Source organism: Carcharhinus amblyrhynchos, unplaced genomic scaffold, assembly GCF_965287045.1.
Source record: "Carcharhinus amblyrhynchos unplaced genomic scaffold, sCarAmb.v2.hapA scaffold_38, whole genome shotgun sequence".
Taxonomy (NCBI): Eukaryota; Metazoa; Chordata; class Chondrichthyes; order Carcharhiniformes; family Carcharhinidae; genus Carcharhinus; species Carcharhinus amblyrhynchos.
The window spans coordinates 3,594,341-3,611,385 of NW_027649779.1; the positions used below are offsets into that span (position 1 = coordinate 3,594,341).

Consider the following 17,045-nt stretch of genomic DNA (forward strand, 5'->3'; position numbering starts at 1 on the left):
GATCTGCCGACTCCTCTAAGAACATCTATCCACAAGGAAACAGGTGAGCTGAGAGATTGAAGGAATAAATGTAGGGTCAAAATGTAGGCAGGGTTCTGAGGAATTGGAGGAACAATTGGAGGAACCGAAAGATCTTGGGGTTGATATCCAGAGATCTCTAAAGGTTAGCAGTCAAGTGGATAGAACTGTGAAGAAGACCTATAGTGTTTTACCGTTATTTATAGGGAGTTTGAGTTTAAGACGGTGGGATTATGCTGCAACTACATCGGATCACATTTGGAATATTGTGTTCAGTTCTGGTCACCTCACTATAAGAAGGATGTGGAAGCATTGGAGAGAGTGCAGAGGAGATTTACCAGGATGCTGCCTGGTTTGGAGGGTAGGTCTTATGAGGAAAGGTTGAGGGAGCTGGGGCTTTTCTCTTTAGAACAGAGGAGGATCAAAGGCGACTAAATAGAGATGTATAAGATGATGAGGGGGATAGATAGAGTGGACGTGCAGAGAATACTTCCTCAGGTGGATGCAGCTGTTGCTAGGGGGCATAAATTTAAGGTTCATGGTGGGAGATATAGGAGGGATGTCCAAGGTACATTATTCACTCACAGAGTGGTGGGGTGTAGAATACACTATCTGCTGCGATAGTGGAGTCGGACACTTTAGGAAGTTTCAAGCCGTTATTGCATAGGCACATGGAGCACACCAGAATGATAGGGAGTGGGACAGCTTGATCTTGAGGTGGACATAGCTCGGCATAACTTTGAGGGCCGAAGGGCCTCTACTGTGCTGTCCTGTTCTATGTTCCTATGTAAATGCATCACTGTGGTTATCTCCAGTCAAGTGTACAGTCAATATTTAGTATTCAGTACATTAATGGTCTCCCCTGAATTAAAAAAAACTACAACTAAAAGACTGTGGGCCGATCGATATTTTTATGGGGAAGTTTGAAGTGTTGATGAGTGAAAAGTGAACTGAAGGCGATGTTATTGGGTTTAGATCGAAGAACACGGGAGGAGTTTGATGTGGAGCATAAAACCCAGAAAACCGAAAAGAAAAAGTAGATCAGTTGGGCCGAATGGCCTGATTCCGTGCTGTAAACTTTCTGAAACGTTCCACTCCGCCCCCCTGAGTTATTTGAGAAAACAATTGTGTTCACCTCTCCTCCAAGCTGCAAATCAAACATGGGAACAGTTAAAATTAAAATCGAAGCACAATTTCCTGATATGTCACCAGCTGTTTCATTGTTTCCAGACTTTTCCAGTTTATTGACATTTATTGTACATTTTCTGCAGATCCAAATCCGCGGGAACCGGTCGTCTCTGTCCTCCTGCCCTCGGCAGAAGAAGTCTCCGCTCAGAGATTCGTCTCCCTCAGCTGCTTAGTGAGAGGTTTCTCCCCCCGAGAGATCTTCGTCAAGTGGACCGTCAACGACAAGCCAGTGAATCCCGGGACCTACAGGAACACCGAGGTGGTGGCGGAGATCGGCAATAGCTCCTTCTTCATGTACAGCCGGTTATCCATTGCAGCAGAGGAATGGTCCAGCGGCGCTTCTTACTCCTGTGTGGTCGGACATGAAGCCATCCCCTTGAAGATGATCAACAGAACAGTTGACAAATCCAGCGGTAAACCCAGTTTTGTGAACATTTCCTTGCACTGATGGACACTGTTAATTCATGTCAATGAGTATCACTCGGTTACGTTAAAAACTACAATAAAAATAATAAAATAATTTTCCTCTAACGATAAATGAAATACCCAATCGCTTCACTGATTGCTTTTCAGTTTTCCTTCCAGTAGATTTTTTTTTGTTTGAGTCAGATATTTTCAGGCCTCAGATCGAAGTCTTGTTGAACCAATGCGCCCAGCTCAGATCCACCCTGTCTTAAAGACAGAGTCGAGCACATTTATTCCAGGATTCTCCAAAATGTATTCACCGTCTTTCCTCCCTGAGGAAAAATCCGACAATTTCAACATTTGCGGCAAACATTCTCAATATTTAGATCTCGGTGTTTGTGTTTCTCTCATTGTCCATGCCTTTACCTTTTCATTGTCAGCTTTAAGCTGCTGCATCACACCCACTGAACAGAAGTAAGGGTCACACATAAACATTGAGAAATAATCCCCCATCAGATTGAGGGAGAGTGAAATTGTTAACATCCTGGATTCCTACTCACCCAACAAAGAGAGGGGAGGATCAATAACTAACCCATATACCACAACTTCCTCAATGAAAAGAGGAGGAATGTCATTATTTAGTCCATTGCATCTCCACCCCCTCAGTGGTTAGAACCATCAGGGACATTGCATCACAGGGTAGAGAGAGGTAAACTATGAGCTCACTCTCCTCCCTATCCCGAAGTAGTGTGTTTGGAAGGGAACGGCTCTATAAGATGGAGTCAGCTGTCAACAGTACAAATTAGCTTCCTTTTTTTTAGCTACAGATGTTGAAGTTTCACTATCATTATCAAAGTATCACTGAAGTATATAATACTCATAAACTAATATGTGCATATATATCTATGCAAAATATGTCAAAAATGTCTCAGCACTTTTGCTCCTGTTAATCATGAGCTGACATTGATTTCCAGAAATACAAATTTAAACACATAATTGAATCCTCCCCGGTTTTTACTGTTCTGTTACTGGGGTTTCTGAGGTGCATCAATTAATTATTTCATTCACTCTCCTGATATCACCGTGCCACTCACATAAAAGAAACTTAAACAGCAGACTCTGAAAATGGGCTCCATTGTTCGGATTGTTTGGATCACGTTCAGTTAACAATTGCCGGTTAAACCTGAAGCAACAGTTAAAAAAATATACACACTGACAATACTACACAAAACTGTCACAATTAGAAATACAGGTGTCGTCATACACACACACACACACACACACACACACACACACACACACACACACACACACACACACACGAATATATCGACTCACACTTGTACAAACAGGCACTTCAACATCAACATACACACACAATCAAATATGTACAAAAGCACACACATATACACATAAAACACACAAGGGTGCTAAATTGGGGGAAGGCTAGATACAGCCGGATTAGGCAGGAGCTTAGGGATATAGACTGGGATAGGCTGCTGGAAGACAAGACCACGTGAGGCATGTGGGAGTCTTTCAAGGGAAAACTGCAAAGGGTGCAGGAAAGGCATGTGCTGGTTAGGAGGAAGGATGGGAAAGGCAGGATTAGGGAACCGTGGATTACTAGAGATATAGAAGACCTGGTTAGGAAGAAACGAGAGGCGTATGTCAGGTCTAAGCAGCTGGGAACGGAGAGAGCGTTGGAGGAATACAGAGAGAGTAGGAGGGATCTCAAACGGGGAGTTAGGAGAGCAAAGAGGGAGCGTCAGATGGCTTTGGCAGGTAGGGTTAAGGAGAATCCAAAGGCGTTTTACTCCTATCTTAAGAACAAAAGGGTGGCTAGGGGTAAAATCGGCCCTCTCAGGGACAGACGTGGGGAATTGTGCTTCGAGGCAGAGGGAATGGGGGAAATCCTGAATGAATACTTTGCGTCGGTATTCACGAAGGAGAGGGGCTTGATGTCTAGTACGGTCATTGAGGGAGCGGTAGACCAATTGAAAGATCTATCGATTACGAGGGAAGAAGTGTTAGGGCTTTTAGATGACATGAAAACTGATAAATCTCCGGGGCCCGATTGCATTTATCCTCGGCTACTTAGAGAGGCGAAGGATGAGATTGCTGGGCCTCTGACGCGAATCTTTGCCTCTTCTTTGGACACCAGTGAGGTCCCAGAGGACTGGAGGATAGCGAACGTGGTACTGTTATTTAAAAAGGGTAGGAGGGATAGCCCGGGTAACTATAGGCCGGTGAGCTTAACGTCAGTGGTAGGTAAATTGATGGAGAGGATTCTTAGGGATAGGATGTATGCGCACTTAGAGCACTGCGATCTGATTAAGGATACGCAGCATGGCTTTGTCAAAGGGAATTCTTGCCTTACAAATCTGGTAGAATTCTTTGAGGAGGTGACAAAAACGGTCGATGAAGGACGAGCCGTTGATGTCGTCTATATGGATTTCAGTAAGGTGTTTGACAAAGTCCCTCATGGTAGGTTGGTACAGAAGATTAAAACTCATGGGATATGTGGTCAGATATCTAGATGGGTAGAGAACTGGCTTCCAAAGAGGAGTCAGAGAGTAGTTGTGGAGGGGTCTTTTTCTAGCTGGAGGTCTGTCACTAGTGGGGTGCCACAGGGCTCAGTACTGGGACCTCTTCTCTTTGTAGTGCATATAAATGATTTGGAAGAGGGAGTAGGTGGCGTGATCAGCAAAATTCCTGATGACACCAAGATGGCTGGATTGGCGGGCAGTGAGGAGCAGTGTCTGGCAATACAGCGGGATATTGATAGGCTGGTTGATTGGGCAGATACGTGGCAAATGGAGTTTAATCCGGATAAATGTGAGGTGATGCATTTTGGCCGGAATAATGTAGGGGGGAGTTATATGGTAAAGGGTAAGCCCGTAAGGAGTATAGAATCGCAGCGAGACCTGGGGGTGCAAGTGCACAAGTCTTTGAAGGTGGCAGTGCAAGTGGAGAGTGTGGTGAAGAAAGCCTATGGTATGGTAGCCTTTATAGGAAGGGGTATAGAATATAAGAGCTGGAGTCTAATGTTGCAGTTGTACAGAACGTTGGTTATGCCGCATTTGGAGTACTGCATCCAGTTCTGGTCGCCTTACTACCGGAAGGACGTGGACACTCTGGAGAGAGTGCAGAGGAGGTTTACCAGGATGTTGCCTGGTATGGAAGGAATGGGGTATGAGGAAAGATTGAAGAAATTGGGGCTCTTTTCCCTTGAAAGACACCGACTGAGGGGGCATCTAATAGAGGTATATAAGATTATGAAGGGTATCGATAGAGTAAACACAGGTAAGCTATTTCCTATGATAGAGACACGTAGGACAAGGGGCCATCGACTTAAGGTGAGGGGGGAGAGGTACAACACAGATATTAGAGGGAGGTTTTTCACACAGAGGGTAGTGGGGGTATGGAATGCTCTGCCAAGTAAGGAGGTGGCGGCAAACACGCTTGAGCCATTTAAGAGAGACTTAGATAGGCACATGACTGGGTTGGAGATGGGTAGATATAGGAGATTGTTTTAAATAAGGGTCATTAGCATTGGGGCGTCCCTGGTAATGTAAATGGGTATAGTATGATAATAACGTTTTTCTCATTTCATTCACAGGTTTTAAGTCAGTCCACCTCGTGTCCAACAAGGGGCATACATGCGATGGGTCGTACTGGGGTTGCTCTTGGTTGTTGAGGATTGGCCTAGTGCTTCATGTCGTTAGTGTGTGCCTAAACTGGACAAGATACTGGGCAAGACGACAGCTCAGTGACTATCGCTGATTGCTGTGCAGACACATGGATTTGGGCCAGTGTCTGTGGGAGTTTGCACATTCTCCCCGTGCTTGCGTGGGTTTTCTCCGGGTGCTCCGGTTTCCTCCCACACCCCAAAGATGTGCTGTTAGGTTGATTGGCAGGAATAAATTGTCCCTAAATCAGATTCCCTCAATGTGGATGGCCATAAAACATCAGACAGTGGTCGTGGGGGGAGAGGGGGACTGGTGGTGTTGAGATGGCGGCGCAGGCTCGTTGGGCCGAAGGGCCTGTTTCCCGGGCTGATTTTGTTCTTTGTTCTTTGTTTGTACATACACTTGCATGAGTCGGTACACAGGCCCAAACACAAACACATACATGCATAGACACAAATCAGACAAATACACGTGCATGCAGACCCACATAAATGCACAAACACATACATACACTCAAATAAGTATATATATTAGCAGACATTCACTCTGACAGGAATATAGATATAGAGACACACAATGTTATACACATTAACAGGTATATATGGAAATGCAGATAAACAAATAAGCAGTCTGCATATAGATGAACTGACAGCAAAACATTTGCACGCAAACATGTAGACATAAACATTAGCATGCTCATACAGAACAGAATACCATAGCACACATTACTACATATCGAAACACAAACATATATCAAGATATCGTTGTGAAGAACTATCAACACGTATACACATACATACATGTTAAAAGGTACACACACAGACACATGGGGAAACAAACGCAAACAGAAAAGGAAACAAACATTACTAGAATGACAGAAGTTAAGACATAGTAATAGATAGAAACGCATGTGCATCCATTAAGGGTGGCATTAATACATATACATAAATTTAACTCAATAATAGAGCCATACATACACAATGACAGGAGAATAACACGTACACACAGATGCAGACGCACAACTGCACAAGTCAACAAACGGAGGCAAATAAACGCGTATACTAAGACTCTTGTACATATATTAACTCAGAGCCAAAGATTAATGCAGAACACGAGATGCTCATGCACATGCACATAAATGCAAAATCTTACATTCATATGGTAGGTAAATGACGAAAGTAAAATTTAAATATGAATTTTGATGGACTTATCTACCGACAACTCGTCCAATGTGCATTGCAGCGAAAACACGTTGAGAAACTGAATTAAGCTAGTGATCTTCTAACCATTACCACCACAAATAAGAAAAGATCAGAAATTACATCCCAGTTCTTAAACAGCAGCATCCACAGTTTACAGATGAGTCACCATCTGTGGAAACAATCATTGATCAGTGAACGTTCCTCAATAATATTCATATATTCTCATAATATTCTTCAGTAAGGGACTCTGACAAACAGTTCGAAAATTAACTGATTCTCAAGAAACCACCTTCAGTGCTTTCTGATGTGGACTGTCCAAGGAATGTACATAAAGATCAAGTGTGAAAATAGTTACAGAGGTCAGTTACTGAGTGTCCTGAACTTAAAAGTCGAAATACATTGAAAATTATAAGAGAAAATGAATTAACAGTTTATGAAGGAGAACGCGAAAAGAAAAATAACAATAAGATTCCCTGGATAAATAAAGTAATCTAATTTCATTTCCTGGTCTCCGCCCCCAGACCCCACCGACCGCATCTGGATTGAAGGCCATGAGGATGATAACAGCAACATCTGGACAACCGCTTCCACATTCATCGTCCTGTTCTTCCTGAGCATGTCCTACAGCACTGTGGTCACTCTGGTGAAGGTGAGATGATTCAATTCACTCACATTTCAAACTGGCAGAATGGATTTGAAAAATCTCTCAATGTTTCACTGATTAAAAACTCTAACATTAATGTCCCGCATCAGAAACATCTGCTTCAATATTGCATCTTTCTCTTACAGATCAAATGACGGGTTGAACTTTGGACGCTGAAGATTTCCCTCAGCTGATTATCAAGATCTGTGTACGGCTCAACTACAATATCAGCTCTCGGTGACTGTATCAGTAAAATTCTCCCAGCTTATCATTCTGAATCTGTAACTGAGGCTACCTTAGATTTTATTTCAGTTTTCAGTGTAAATTGTCTGAGGCATTTTTGTTATAATGTAATTATAGTTAATAGTTTCCCCATAGTTCAAATTTCATGTATAAAGAAGAAACTTGTTTTATTTCTTATTCACATTTGTTAATTCCTCTTCCGATTAATGTCCTGTTTTCTATTTTTGGTGTATGTAACAGATGTCCAAATATTGACGGATTCCCTGTGCATGTGTTCTATTTTCAATGTAATGTTCGATCGTTATGTTCACTTTTTTAACTTAAAAAAAATCGTTTTAAAATGTTCTCTGAATTTTTAAAATAAACATTGAATAAAAATTTAACCATCTCTGGCTTGGCTTTATTCCGTTCTCTAAAACCCATCAACTCCGTTCCATTTCCCTATTATAGGGTTTCCCCCACCCCCCGCCCCCTCTCCCACTTTCCGAGACAGGCATGTCCCCCCAGTCATGTATGGGATGTGGTTGAACTCAAGGCCCTTCCCTGAAAGAGTCACTGCGCCACCCAGTGATCGACCCGTGTAAAAACACCTTCATCTCTGCCTTCTTGTGATAAAATCCAGAGACAGAATGAGTGAACATTGAGGAGACATCGGTGATTTCATTCATAAACTGGTCTGTCACTGAAGAGTTTCAGATAATTCTAAACAGCAATGGCTCTGCTTCATCAGAGGGCGATGCAGGACCGTGCTAGGCAGGAAATTGCTCCCGTTGCACTGCTCCTTAAAAGCACTATCGGCATCGCTACAGCGTGGTTTAACAGAATTAATCTCTCTGTACATTGTCCGATGAAACAATTTCAAGGCAGGCATACCACAAGCTAGATAGAGAACACATACAGAGCAGTGATGCAAATCATGAGGTGAAACAAAGAGACTGAGGTGTATTTCACATAAGCACATTATGGATGACAAATTTCCAAATTGTGACTAGTATTATGGGATAATTTGAAGTGACCAATATTGTCTTTAACTACAGAGAATATAAAAGTCACGAGGCAGATACCTCTGTATAAGGACGGAACATTTATTTAAAACAAAAACTCAACAAACAGCTGCTGGAAGTTGACCAGAAGGGTTAAGTACCTCTGGAATATAGCGGCAGAACCGTTCCAAAGAATCTAACGTGTACAATCAATAACAGATCAATTACAGATTTTCTTATCGATCATTCCCGCCTCGTTTCAAAATCAATTACGTTCTGTAAACATACAACAATCATAATTCCTGACAAGTCACTCAGCCAATCGTACTTTGTAACACAACATAATAATATCTCCTTCATCCATTTAAATCGGAGGCTGACTCATCTGCAATCAGTATCTGGGAGAATTAGAAAGATGAAACAGAATCGTTCAGTCACAGAGTTTAACAGCATGGAAGCAGGCCATTCGGCCCAACATATCTGTGCCGCCCCTTTTAAACTAGTAAAATGCTCCCTACTGCTCGCGTTTGGCCCATATCCCTCGGTAGCCATCTTACTCATATAACTGTCTAAGCGATTTTAAAAGACAATATTGTACCCACCTGTACTACTAGCTCTGGCAGCTTGTTTCAGGCACTCACAACTCTTTGTGTGAAAAATAAAGTCCCTCTCTACTCTTTTACATCTTTCCTTTCTCACGTTAAATCTATGCCCACTAGAGATGAAACACGTGAAATTCCCACAAACACATTTGCTGTGTCGTTTTATTTCGGGATCAGAGCGATTATTTCCTAATTCTGAACAGAGATATCATTTTTTTTTCCTCTTCACATAACTGATGAATAAATAATATTGATTTGCATGGTTATCTCTAATTCGGTGCTGCGTTGGTGGGGAAATATTTGTTGTGTTTTTGTCAGTCAACAATCTAATTTGGAATTTCTGTTTCTGTAGTTATTTACATAAATACCTCACTGTTTACAATGAAATGTTAATGACAGCAAAACTAGATAAACGTCACTGATTGATCCGTTTCAACTCAAAACAGGGATTAATTTTAAGAACATTAACAGTGGGTTCATCATGAATAGGAATGCTAATCTGATTGAGGTTTTAATCTGTTTAAACTAGACAAATTAATAAAAAACAGACTGATGTCTCAGACATTGCTGTCACAAATCGTGATCACACGAGGGAAAAAAAATCCAGTGTGGTTCTCACTAAGAGATACAATTAGCTTTGCTGCCTCAACGTGACAAGGAAGCAGGATCGATTCCAACCTAGAAAGATAGAAACATAGAACAGTACAGCACAGTACAGGCCCTTCGGCTTTCAATGTTGTGCCGAGTTATGTCCAAACCCAAGATCAAGCTATCTTACTCCCTATCATTCTGGTGTGCTCCATGTGCCTACCCAATAACTCTTGAAAGTTCCTAAAGTGTCCGGGGGGTGGGGGAGGTGGGGGAGGTGGAGGGGGGTGTGGGTGAGGGGGGTATTGTCCTGTAACTGAAGATCAGTCTGGATGGTTTGGTATCCAAGGAGGCGGTGGGATTTTTTTTGAACCTGCTTTTACTGCTTGGACCTCTCGTTCCACGAGGCTGTTGGATGACAGGTAATATGGGCACTGTCCTAACGTGTCAAATTCTGTTCAACTTGATGCAATGCACAAATTCCTGGCTGATGAAGGGTGGTCCATTTTCAGAAACCAACACCTGCGGGATCCCAAGTGTCGAGAAAGAGGCGTGAACTTTCTCCACTCTTGTCCTTGTGTTTGATTAACTCACCCTGTGAACGGCCATCTATTTTGAATCAGCATCTATCATTTTCAGGAACATGAACAGTCCGGCACTGTCCATATGCAGCCACATCAACGGCCGTTCCAGCCATTCCCAAGTGTGAAGAGTAGTGACTGGTGTCAGTTCTGCCCTTGTTGATATTGCCAACACTGACCCACAACCAAATGCCTGTATCCATACCTGGCCACCAGACATGACAACTTGGTGGGTCTTCAGTGTGCCACTCCTGGGTGGCCATGATGAAGTTCAGCCAGGATGGGATGGTGAATCTGGCTCAGGATGACACTCTCAAACGGCATAGGCATGTGCAATCTTCTTCCATCAGATGTTCACTGCCACTCCACCATGGGTGCAATTCAGGCTGTAATGACCTTTTGGTTTCCCCCATCAGCACTCGCTGCTTCAGTTTATTCAGGACAGGATAATCTTATGTCCACAGTCAAAGATTATTGGCTGTCATTGAGTGAGTTTTGAAAAAAAGTTCCTGATTACTGGCTCTTCCATTGTGGGTACAACAAGTTTCTGCTAATTGTAGCCAACTTAAGACCTTAGTGACTCAGCCTTCTGGAGGCTGCTCCGATTGATGATGGTAGGTGAACGGTAATAAAGCTTAAAGCTGCATATGGGCTGATGTTTGGGCTGCACTGCTATGCAGGTCCTTCTGGAATTTATTTGCCCAAACTGTCACCGTAGATGAGGTGTCACAGTGTTAGCACTGTTGCCTCATATCTCCAGAGACCTGGGTTCAATTCTTGGCTCGGGTCACTGTCTGTGCGGAGTTTGCAAATTCTCCCTGTATCTGTGTGAGTTTCCTCCGAGTGCTCCAGTTTCCTCCCACAGTCTGAAAGTCGTGCTGATTAGGTGCATTGGTGATTGTAAATTTCTGTGTGTCTCATTCCGTGTGTCTCTCTGTGTCTCTGTCTCTCTCGATGTTTCTCTCTGTCCCTTTGCCTCTCCCTCAGTCTCCCTCTCTCTATACTCTTCGATGGTCTCTCCAGCCCCCTCTCAGTCTCAGTCTCCTTCTCCCACTCTGTCTCTGTCCCCCGTCTACTTCTTTGTCTGATTGTTACCCCCCCCCCACCACTGTCTTTTATCCTTGCTGTGTCCATTGTACTCTTTCAGTCTCACTCTCTGTCTCTGTATCTCTGTTTCTCTCCATCTGTGGTTATTTCCCTCTGCCTCACTTTTTGTCTCCCATTTCAACTTCGTCTCCCTCTCCCTTTCTTATTACAAACTCCAACCTGTCTTCCTTTGTCTCCCTTTCTCATTCCCTGTATATTACCCTCGCCTTTTTCTCCACCCTCGATCCCTGTCTCTCTCGCTCTGCGAGACTCTCTCTCTCTGTCTGTTCTTTCTCTCCGTCTCCCTGTTTCTTTCCCAGTAGCTGTTAGAAACTCTTTCAAACTCCAGTGCTCTCCATGTTTTTGTACCTTTCCCATTCTCCGTCAATCTCTGTCTCTCTATCACTCTAACTATTGTTTACACTGCCCTCTCTCTATCTGTCACTCTTTCGGTCTTGTGAGGCTGTTTGGTGATTTACAGTTTGAATGTCCAGTAGGAATAGTCAGAGGCCTTGTGGTTGTAGTTTCATCTCAGGGTGTATTGAGTTGAAGAATTGCAGTAAGAGGATATTTCAGTAGATTTTTTAGCTGCTGCCTGAAGTGAGTCTGCGTCACAGCATAAATGACAGTATTTGTGCAGCAACCTGTGAGTTGCAGCATGAAGCCCAATTCCATAACAAAAAGGTCTAACCATACCAACTGATAGCCGAAATCAGACATTCTAATCCATATCGAATAAACCATTATTGTCGCCCATAAGACGATGAAATTTGCTGAGATAACCAACAGTAAAATGATGGACTTCCTGCGACTCTCCATCTCTGGGTCTCTGGGATTCTTCCCGCTGCTGTGAGCCCGGAGCCTCCTGCGTGCTCTGCTGCTCACTAAAATATGTCTGACGGTGAGAGCATTGAGCAGCAAAATCAGGATGAATGGGACACACGGGGTTAGTATGTTATGGAGGAACTCGATTGTTGTCCAGACCAGAGATTCCACAACATCTATTGAGTAATCACAAAACCAGGGGAGATTCACCAGCTGATATGTATTTAATAACATAAAATACCAGAAAATGTTCTTTAAACAGCTCAGCACCGTCACTGTTCCCAGAACCACAGCCGCGGATTTCTCAGTACAATATTTACTTTTCAGCTTGGGGCAGCAAATGGCCACAAATCGGTCAAAGGTGAAAGTGACGGTGAACCAGACAGAACAGTCAGTGGCTGCATAAAGCAGGACGGCGTGGATGTTACACACGGGGAGTGAGCGCAAGAAATAAAACTGTTCCTGATAAACAATGGGAATGTGTCTCAATATCAGGTCGAGGATAATGACCAGCAGATCCCCCGCTGACATGGCCACCAGGTAACGAGTGACACATTTGGACAGACCACAGTTTCTGCTCACCAACGTCACAATTGTGATTATGTTCACTGTCAGGAAATAAAGAGTAAAATTAGATAATATTCAGTGAAAGAAATTACCATTAAGACTATGAAAGGGCAGAATTTTTTTTTAAAAGTACTCACACAGAATTTTATTTTTAAATTCAGCATATCTTTTGGAGTGTGAGATGAAAGTGGAGCATCTGGAGGAAACCCACACAGATATGTGGGGAGAAGGTCCAAACTGCAGATAGTTAGTGACCCTAGCCTGGAATTGAACCCAGGTCCCTGATGCTGTGAGTCAGCAGGGCTAACCACTTTGTCACCGTCCTGCTCCATGGTAGCCACAAAATGATATACATTTGGGTGAGAGTTTTCCAGGGAGTCCTCAACATTGACCCTCACTCAGCTTCAGGTTAATAGTCCCTCCACCTTGTGGCAGATTCAGAGGGTGAGTAGGCTGAGGGAGTAAATCCTGACAGAAAATCCTGGAGTGGAGTCCTGTAGGTGGTAACCTGCTGTCTGTCAGACATCTCACAGACAACCCCTGCAGCAGAGCTGGTACCAATCAGTGCTGGTTACACCCTTTCCCCTGGACAATCCTAACAGTTAACAGAGGGAGATCCTGATGCCTCGAGAGCTCAGAATCACTAATATATTTACCCGGGACTGTATCCTGGAGTGGAGACCACAGCATTGTGTCCGCTGTTCACACAACATTGGAAGAAACAGTAATCTTACACTCGAATGGCACAGAACACAACTACCAGGGTTTGTTACTAAAGCTTCAGGGTTCAGTATATAGCTAAGGTCCATAGTGCCCAGTGTATTTCCTGCTGCCCTGTTATGTCCTACTGGACCTCTGGAGATCAGTGAGTCCTCTTTCATTACGAAAGTTGCTGATCTATGCACCAGGTAAGAAAAACTCAAACCAAGGCCACTACCAAAGGGAAAAAAAGAAGCAGCCTGTCTTAATGACTATTGTCCAGTGAAATTTATATTCAAATTATGTGATGCATCAGGAGGTTAGCTATGGCATGAATCAATTCCATTGTCCCAAATTGTCTGGATCCACTACAGTTCACCTATCCCTGCGACAGGTCCACAGACACCGTCTTCCTGACTTACAGTCAACATTGTAACACTGACTCCTGTTTATCGACTACAGTTCAGCCTTTAACACCATTACTCCAACAAAATTCATGTACAAAGCCTATGGTCTGTGGCTAGGCTCCTGCCCCTGCAATTTGAACCTGACAGACAGTAATGAATAAGGTCAGTCAAAACAGCTCCTCCACAATCATCCTCAACATCGATGCCCCATAAAACTGTGTCCTCAGCCCCTTACTACACTCTTTATATGCCAATGGCTGTGTGACCAAATTCCCATCCAACTTGATTTCGAAGTTTGCTGATGATACCGCTGCAGTGGGTCAGATCTCAAACAAAAACAACGATGACACCAAGAAAAGGGAAGAGGCAGAATCTAGTGAACTGGTGGCACCACAATAATTTCTTCCTCAATATCAACAAAGCAAAGGAGATAGTCATCGACTTCAGGAAGCAGAGTGGAGTACATGTTCCTGTCTACAACAATGGGATGAAGTTGAAATGGTCCAGAGAATCAAGTATTTAGGGATGGGGATCATCAACAACCAGTCCTCTTCCCTCCATGACGATGCAATAGTTAAGAAAGCCCACCAATGCCTCTACTTTCTCAGAGGCCTAAGGAATTTGATATGTCAGCCACGATTCTCACAAACTTTACAGATTCACCATAGAAAACATTCTTTCTGGTTGAATCACAGCTTGGAATGTCTCATGCTCTGTCCAAGACTGCAGGCAACTTCAAATCCTCATGAATAAATCCCAGTCCATCACTCAAACCAACCTCAAACACATTGACACTGTTTACACTTACTGCTGCTCCACAAAAGCAGCCAGTCTAATTCAGGAAACAACGCACCACCTTGTTCTGTCGGGGAAAAAAAAAATAAATTCTACTGAGGACATGTACCAACCAACTCATAGATTCATAGAAACAATATATTGCAGAAATCGGACAGGTGTCCCTGGTACTGTGGGGCAGCAGTGCTCATCACTGTGCCACCGTAATGGACAGGCTGGCCAGGCGGGCAAATGGAATTGAAACCTGAAAAATGTAAGGTGATGCACGTTGGGAGGGCTAACAAAGCAATGAAATGTACAATAAACGGTCGAGAGTGAGGAAGTGCAGAGGACCAGAATGAATGTGGGCTGTATAAATGGGCATCACTGAAGGCAGCAAGACAGGTAGTTGAGGTGGTTAAGACGACATGCTAAAGACATTGTCTTTAGCAGCCGCAGCGTATAATACGAGTGCTGGGAGGTTATGGTGGAAGTGTATAAAATGCTGGTTAGATCAGAGCAAGAGTGCTGTGTGTCGCTCTGGTCATCACACTGCAGGAAGGATGCAATTACACTGGCGACGGTGGAGAGGAGATTCACCAGGATGCTGCCTGGGCTGGAGAGTTTCAGCTATGAGGAGAAGCTGCTTAGGCTCATTTCTTTTTACCTTTGGGCAGAGACGGCTGGAGGGGGAGCAGGTGTAGTTGTTGGTGGTGGGGAGTGTTTTCAGTTCGGGGAAGGAGGGGGGGACCTGAGTGATTTGTACAAAATGATGTGGCACATAGATCGGGAGAAAAGTTTTTTCCCTTTAGCAGGGACATTTTTCTTTTATTTCCAGGTGCTCCTGATTCCTCCCACACTCTGAAATGTGTACTGCGTTGGTGGTATCTATGCGAAATTCCCCCTCTGTGGACCTGAACAGGCACTGGAGAGTGGCGACAAGGGGATCTTTACAGTAACTTCGTTGCAGTGTTGATATTCGCTGACTTGTGGCACTAATGAATAAACTTCAAACTTTTCAAAACATGAAAGATCTCTCTGTGAGATCTTGCTGTGCAGATATGACCAATGCAACGGATGCTGCAGCCTGGTGACTGCATGGGTTATTAGCAGTGTTTTCGTTTTTTTTGCAGAGGGTAAAAAGAGTTCTGTGGATGGATTGTGTGCTGGTGACTGGGTGGGCGATCAGCAGTGAACTGGTGTTTCATGTCGAGAGTTTAAGGATTCGTTCTCAATGTTTTCCTCACGAAAGAAATAGAGTTTGAGGCCATAGGTCTATGGAAAGTCACAGCACACAGACGATATCTTAGCCCATGGGTCCGGAGACATTTGTCAATTGCTGAAAGAATTAATAACTAGATACAGAGATTTAACAGAAACAACAAGAGCAACAAACCGAATACAGTAAATGACAAGAAAAATAAACAGCCTTTCTAGAATGAGAAACTGCACACAGGGGGCGGGACTTCACAGTCTCACTCTTCCCAAAACTGTAAAATCCCGCCCGTGCTCAACAGACCTTCCTACACTCCCACCCCACCGCCCCTCGCCACCCGTTGCCTGCTCTGATTCTCATGGCAGTCGGGCCGGTTCAATTCCAGCCAGGGACTTACCTGGAACACCAACAATTGCTAGGAGGGGATAGTAAAAGTGTTGAATCGCGTGCAGTAGAAATTCAATCCGATCAGCTAATGCTATCCACGATTCATCTGCAGTAAACCAAGATATCCAATAGGATAAACTCCTGTCCTTGGCTGGAACGTTCCAATCCATTGTTCCCAGATTCTGATCCATTGTTGGAACATTCCAATCCGTAGCTACCAGATTCTGATCCATTGTTGGAATATTCCAATCCATTGTTCCCATATTCAGATTCATTGTTGCAACATTCCAATCCATTGTTCCCAGATTCTAATCCATTGTTGGAACATTCCCGTTCATTGTTCCCAGATTCTGATCCGTTATTGGAAGATTCTAATCCATTGTTCCCAGATTCTGATCTCTCCTCTCCCTCCCTCTCTCTCCACAGCCGCTGAACTCTGTTAGTGTCCGAGTTGTCGCTCCCGCTGATTCAATGGGAGAACACATTGAACGGGATCCCTTATCAATAGAAGAGGGGAAACCCCCCAGGCACACTAATCAGATCCATGGAGACTCACATCAATTACAGCCATTAAACAAACAACTTCACTTAACCCCCTGCAATCCAACAATTTTTATAACCAAAGTAGAACATTTACAGCCTAGATGAGGTGTTGAAGGTCAGGGAGGTATGAAAAGTTGGAAATACAAAGAACAAAGCAAACTACAGCGCAGGAAAAGGCCTTTTGGCCCTGCATGCCTGCACCGACCATGCTACCCGACTCAACTAAAGAAAAAAACGTACCCTTCTGGGAACCATATCCCTCCATTCCCATCCTATTCATGCATTCATCCAGACGCCTCTTAAAAGTCACTACCATATATGCTTCCAGTACCTCCCCCAGCAACGAGTTCCAGATGCCCACCACACTCTCTATAAAACATCTGACTACATATTATTTAA

General features: G+C 43.7%; 1 protein-coding gene across 1 annotated transcript; it reads right to left on the bottom strand.

Moving 5' to 3' along the window:
* Positions 1 to 11,759: 11,759 nt before the first annotated feature.
* Positions 11,760 to 16,336, bottom strand: LOC145362401 (putative G-protein coupled receptor 139). The gene is made up of 2 exons (XM_080218446.1): positions 16,114 to 16,336; positions 11,760 to 12,661 (listed from the first exon to the last, which is right to left on the bottom strand). The coding sequence occupies exons 1-2, from the start codon at positions 16,334 to 16,336 to the stop codon at positions 11,760 to 11,762; spliced, it is 1,125 nt and encodes a 374-aa protein (XP_080074572.1).
* Positions 16,337 to 17,045: the final 709 nt, after the last annotated feature.

What these genes read in the sequence shown, in the direction of transcription:
- LOC145362401 (XM_080218446.1), bottom strand. Translation starts at nt 16,336, where the DNA reads ATGGATCAGAATCTGGTAGCTACGGATTGGAATGTTCCAACAATGGAT. An exon ending in AGCAATTGTTGGTGTTCCAG is followed by an intron (nt 12,662 to 16,113) that starts GTAAGTCCCTGG and finishes ATTTCCTGACAG; the next exon opens with TGAACATAATCACAATTGTG.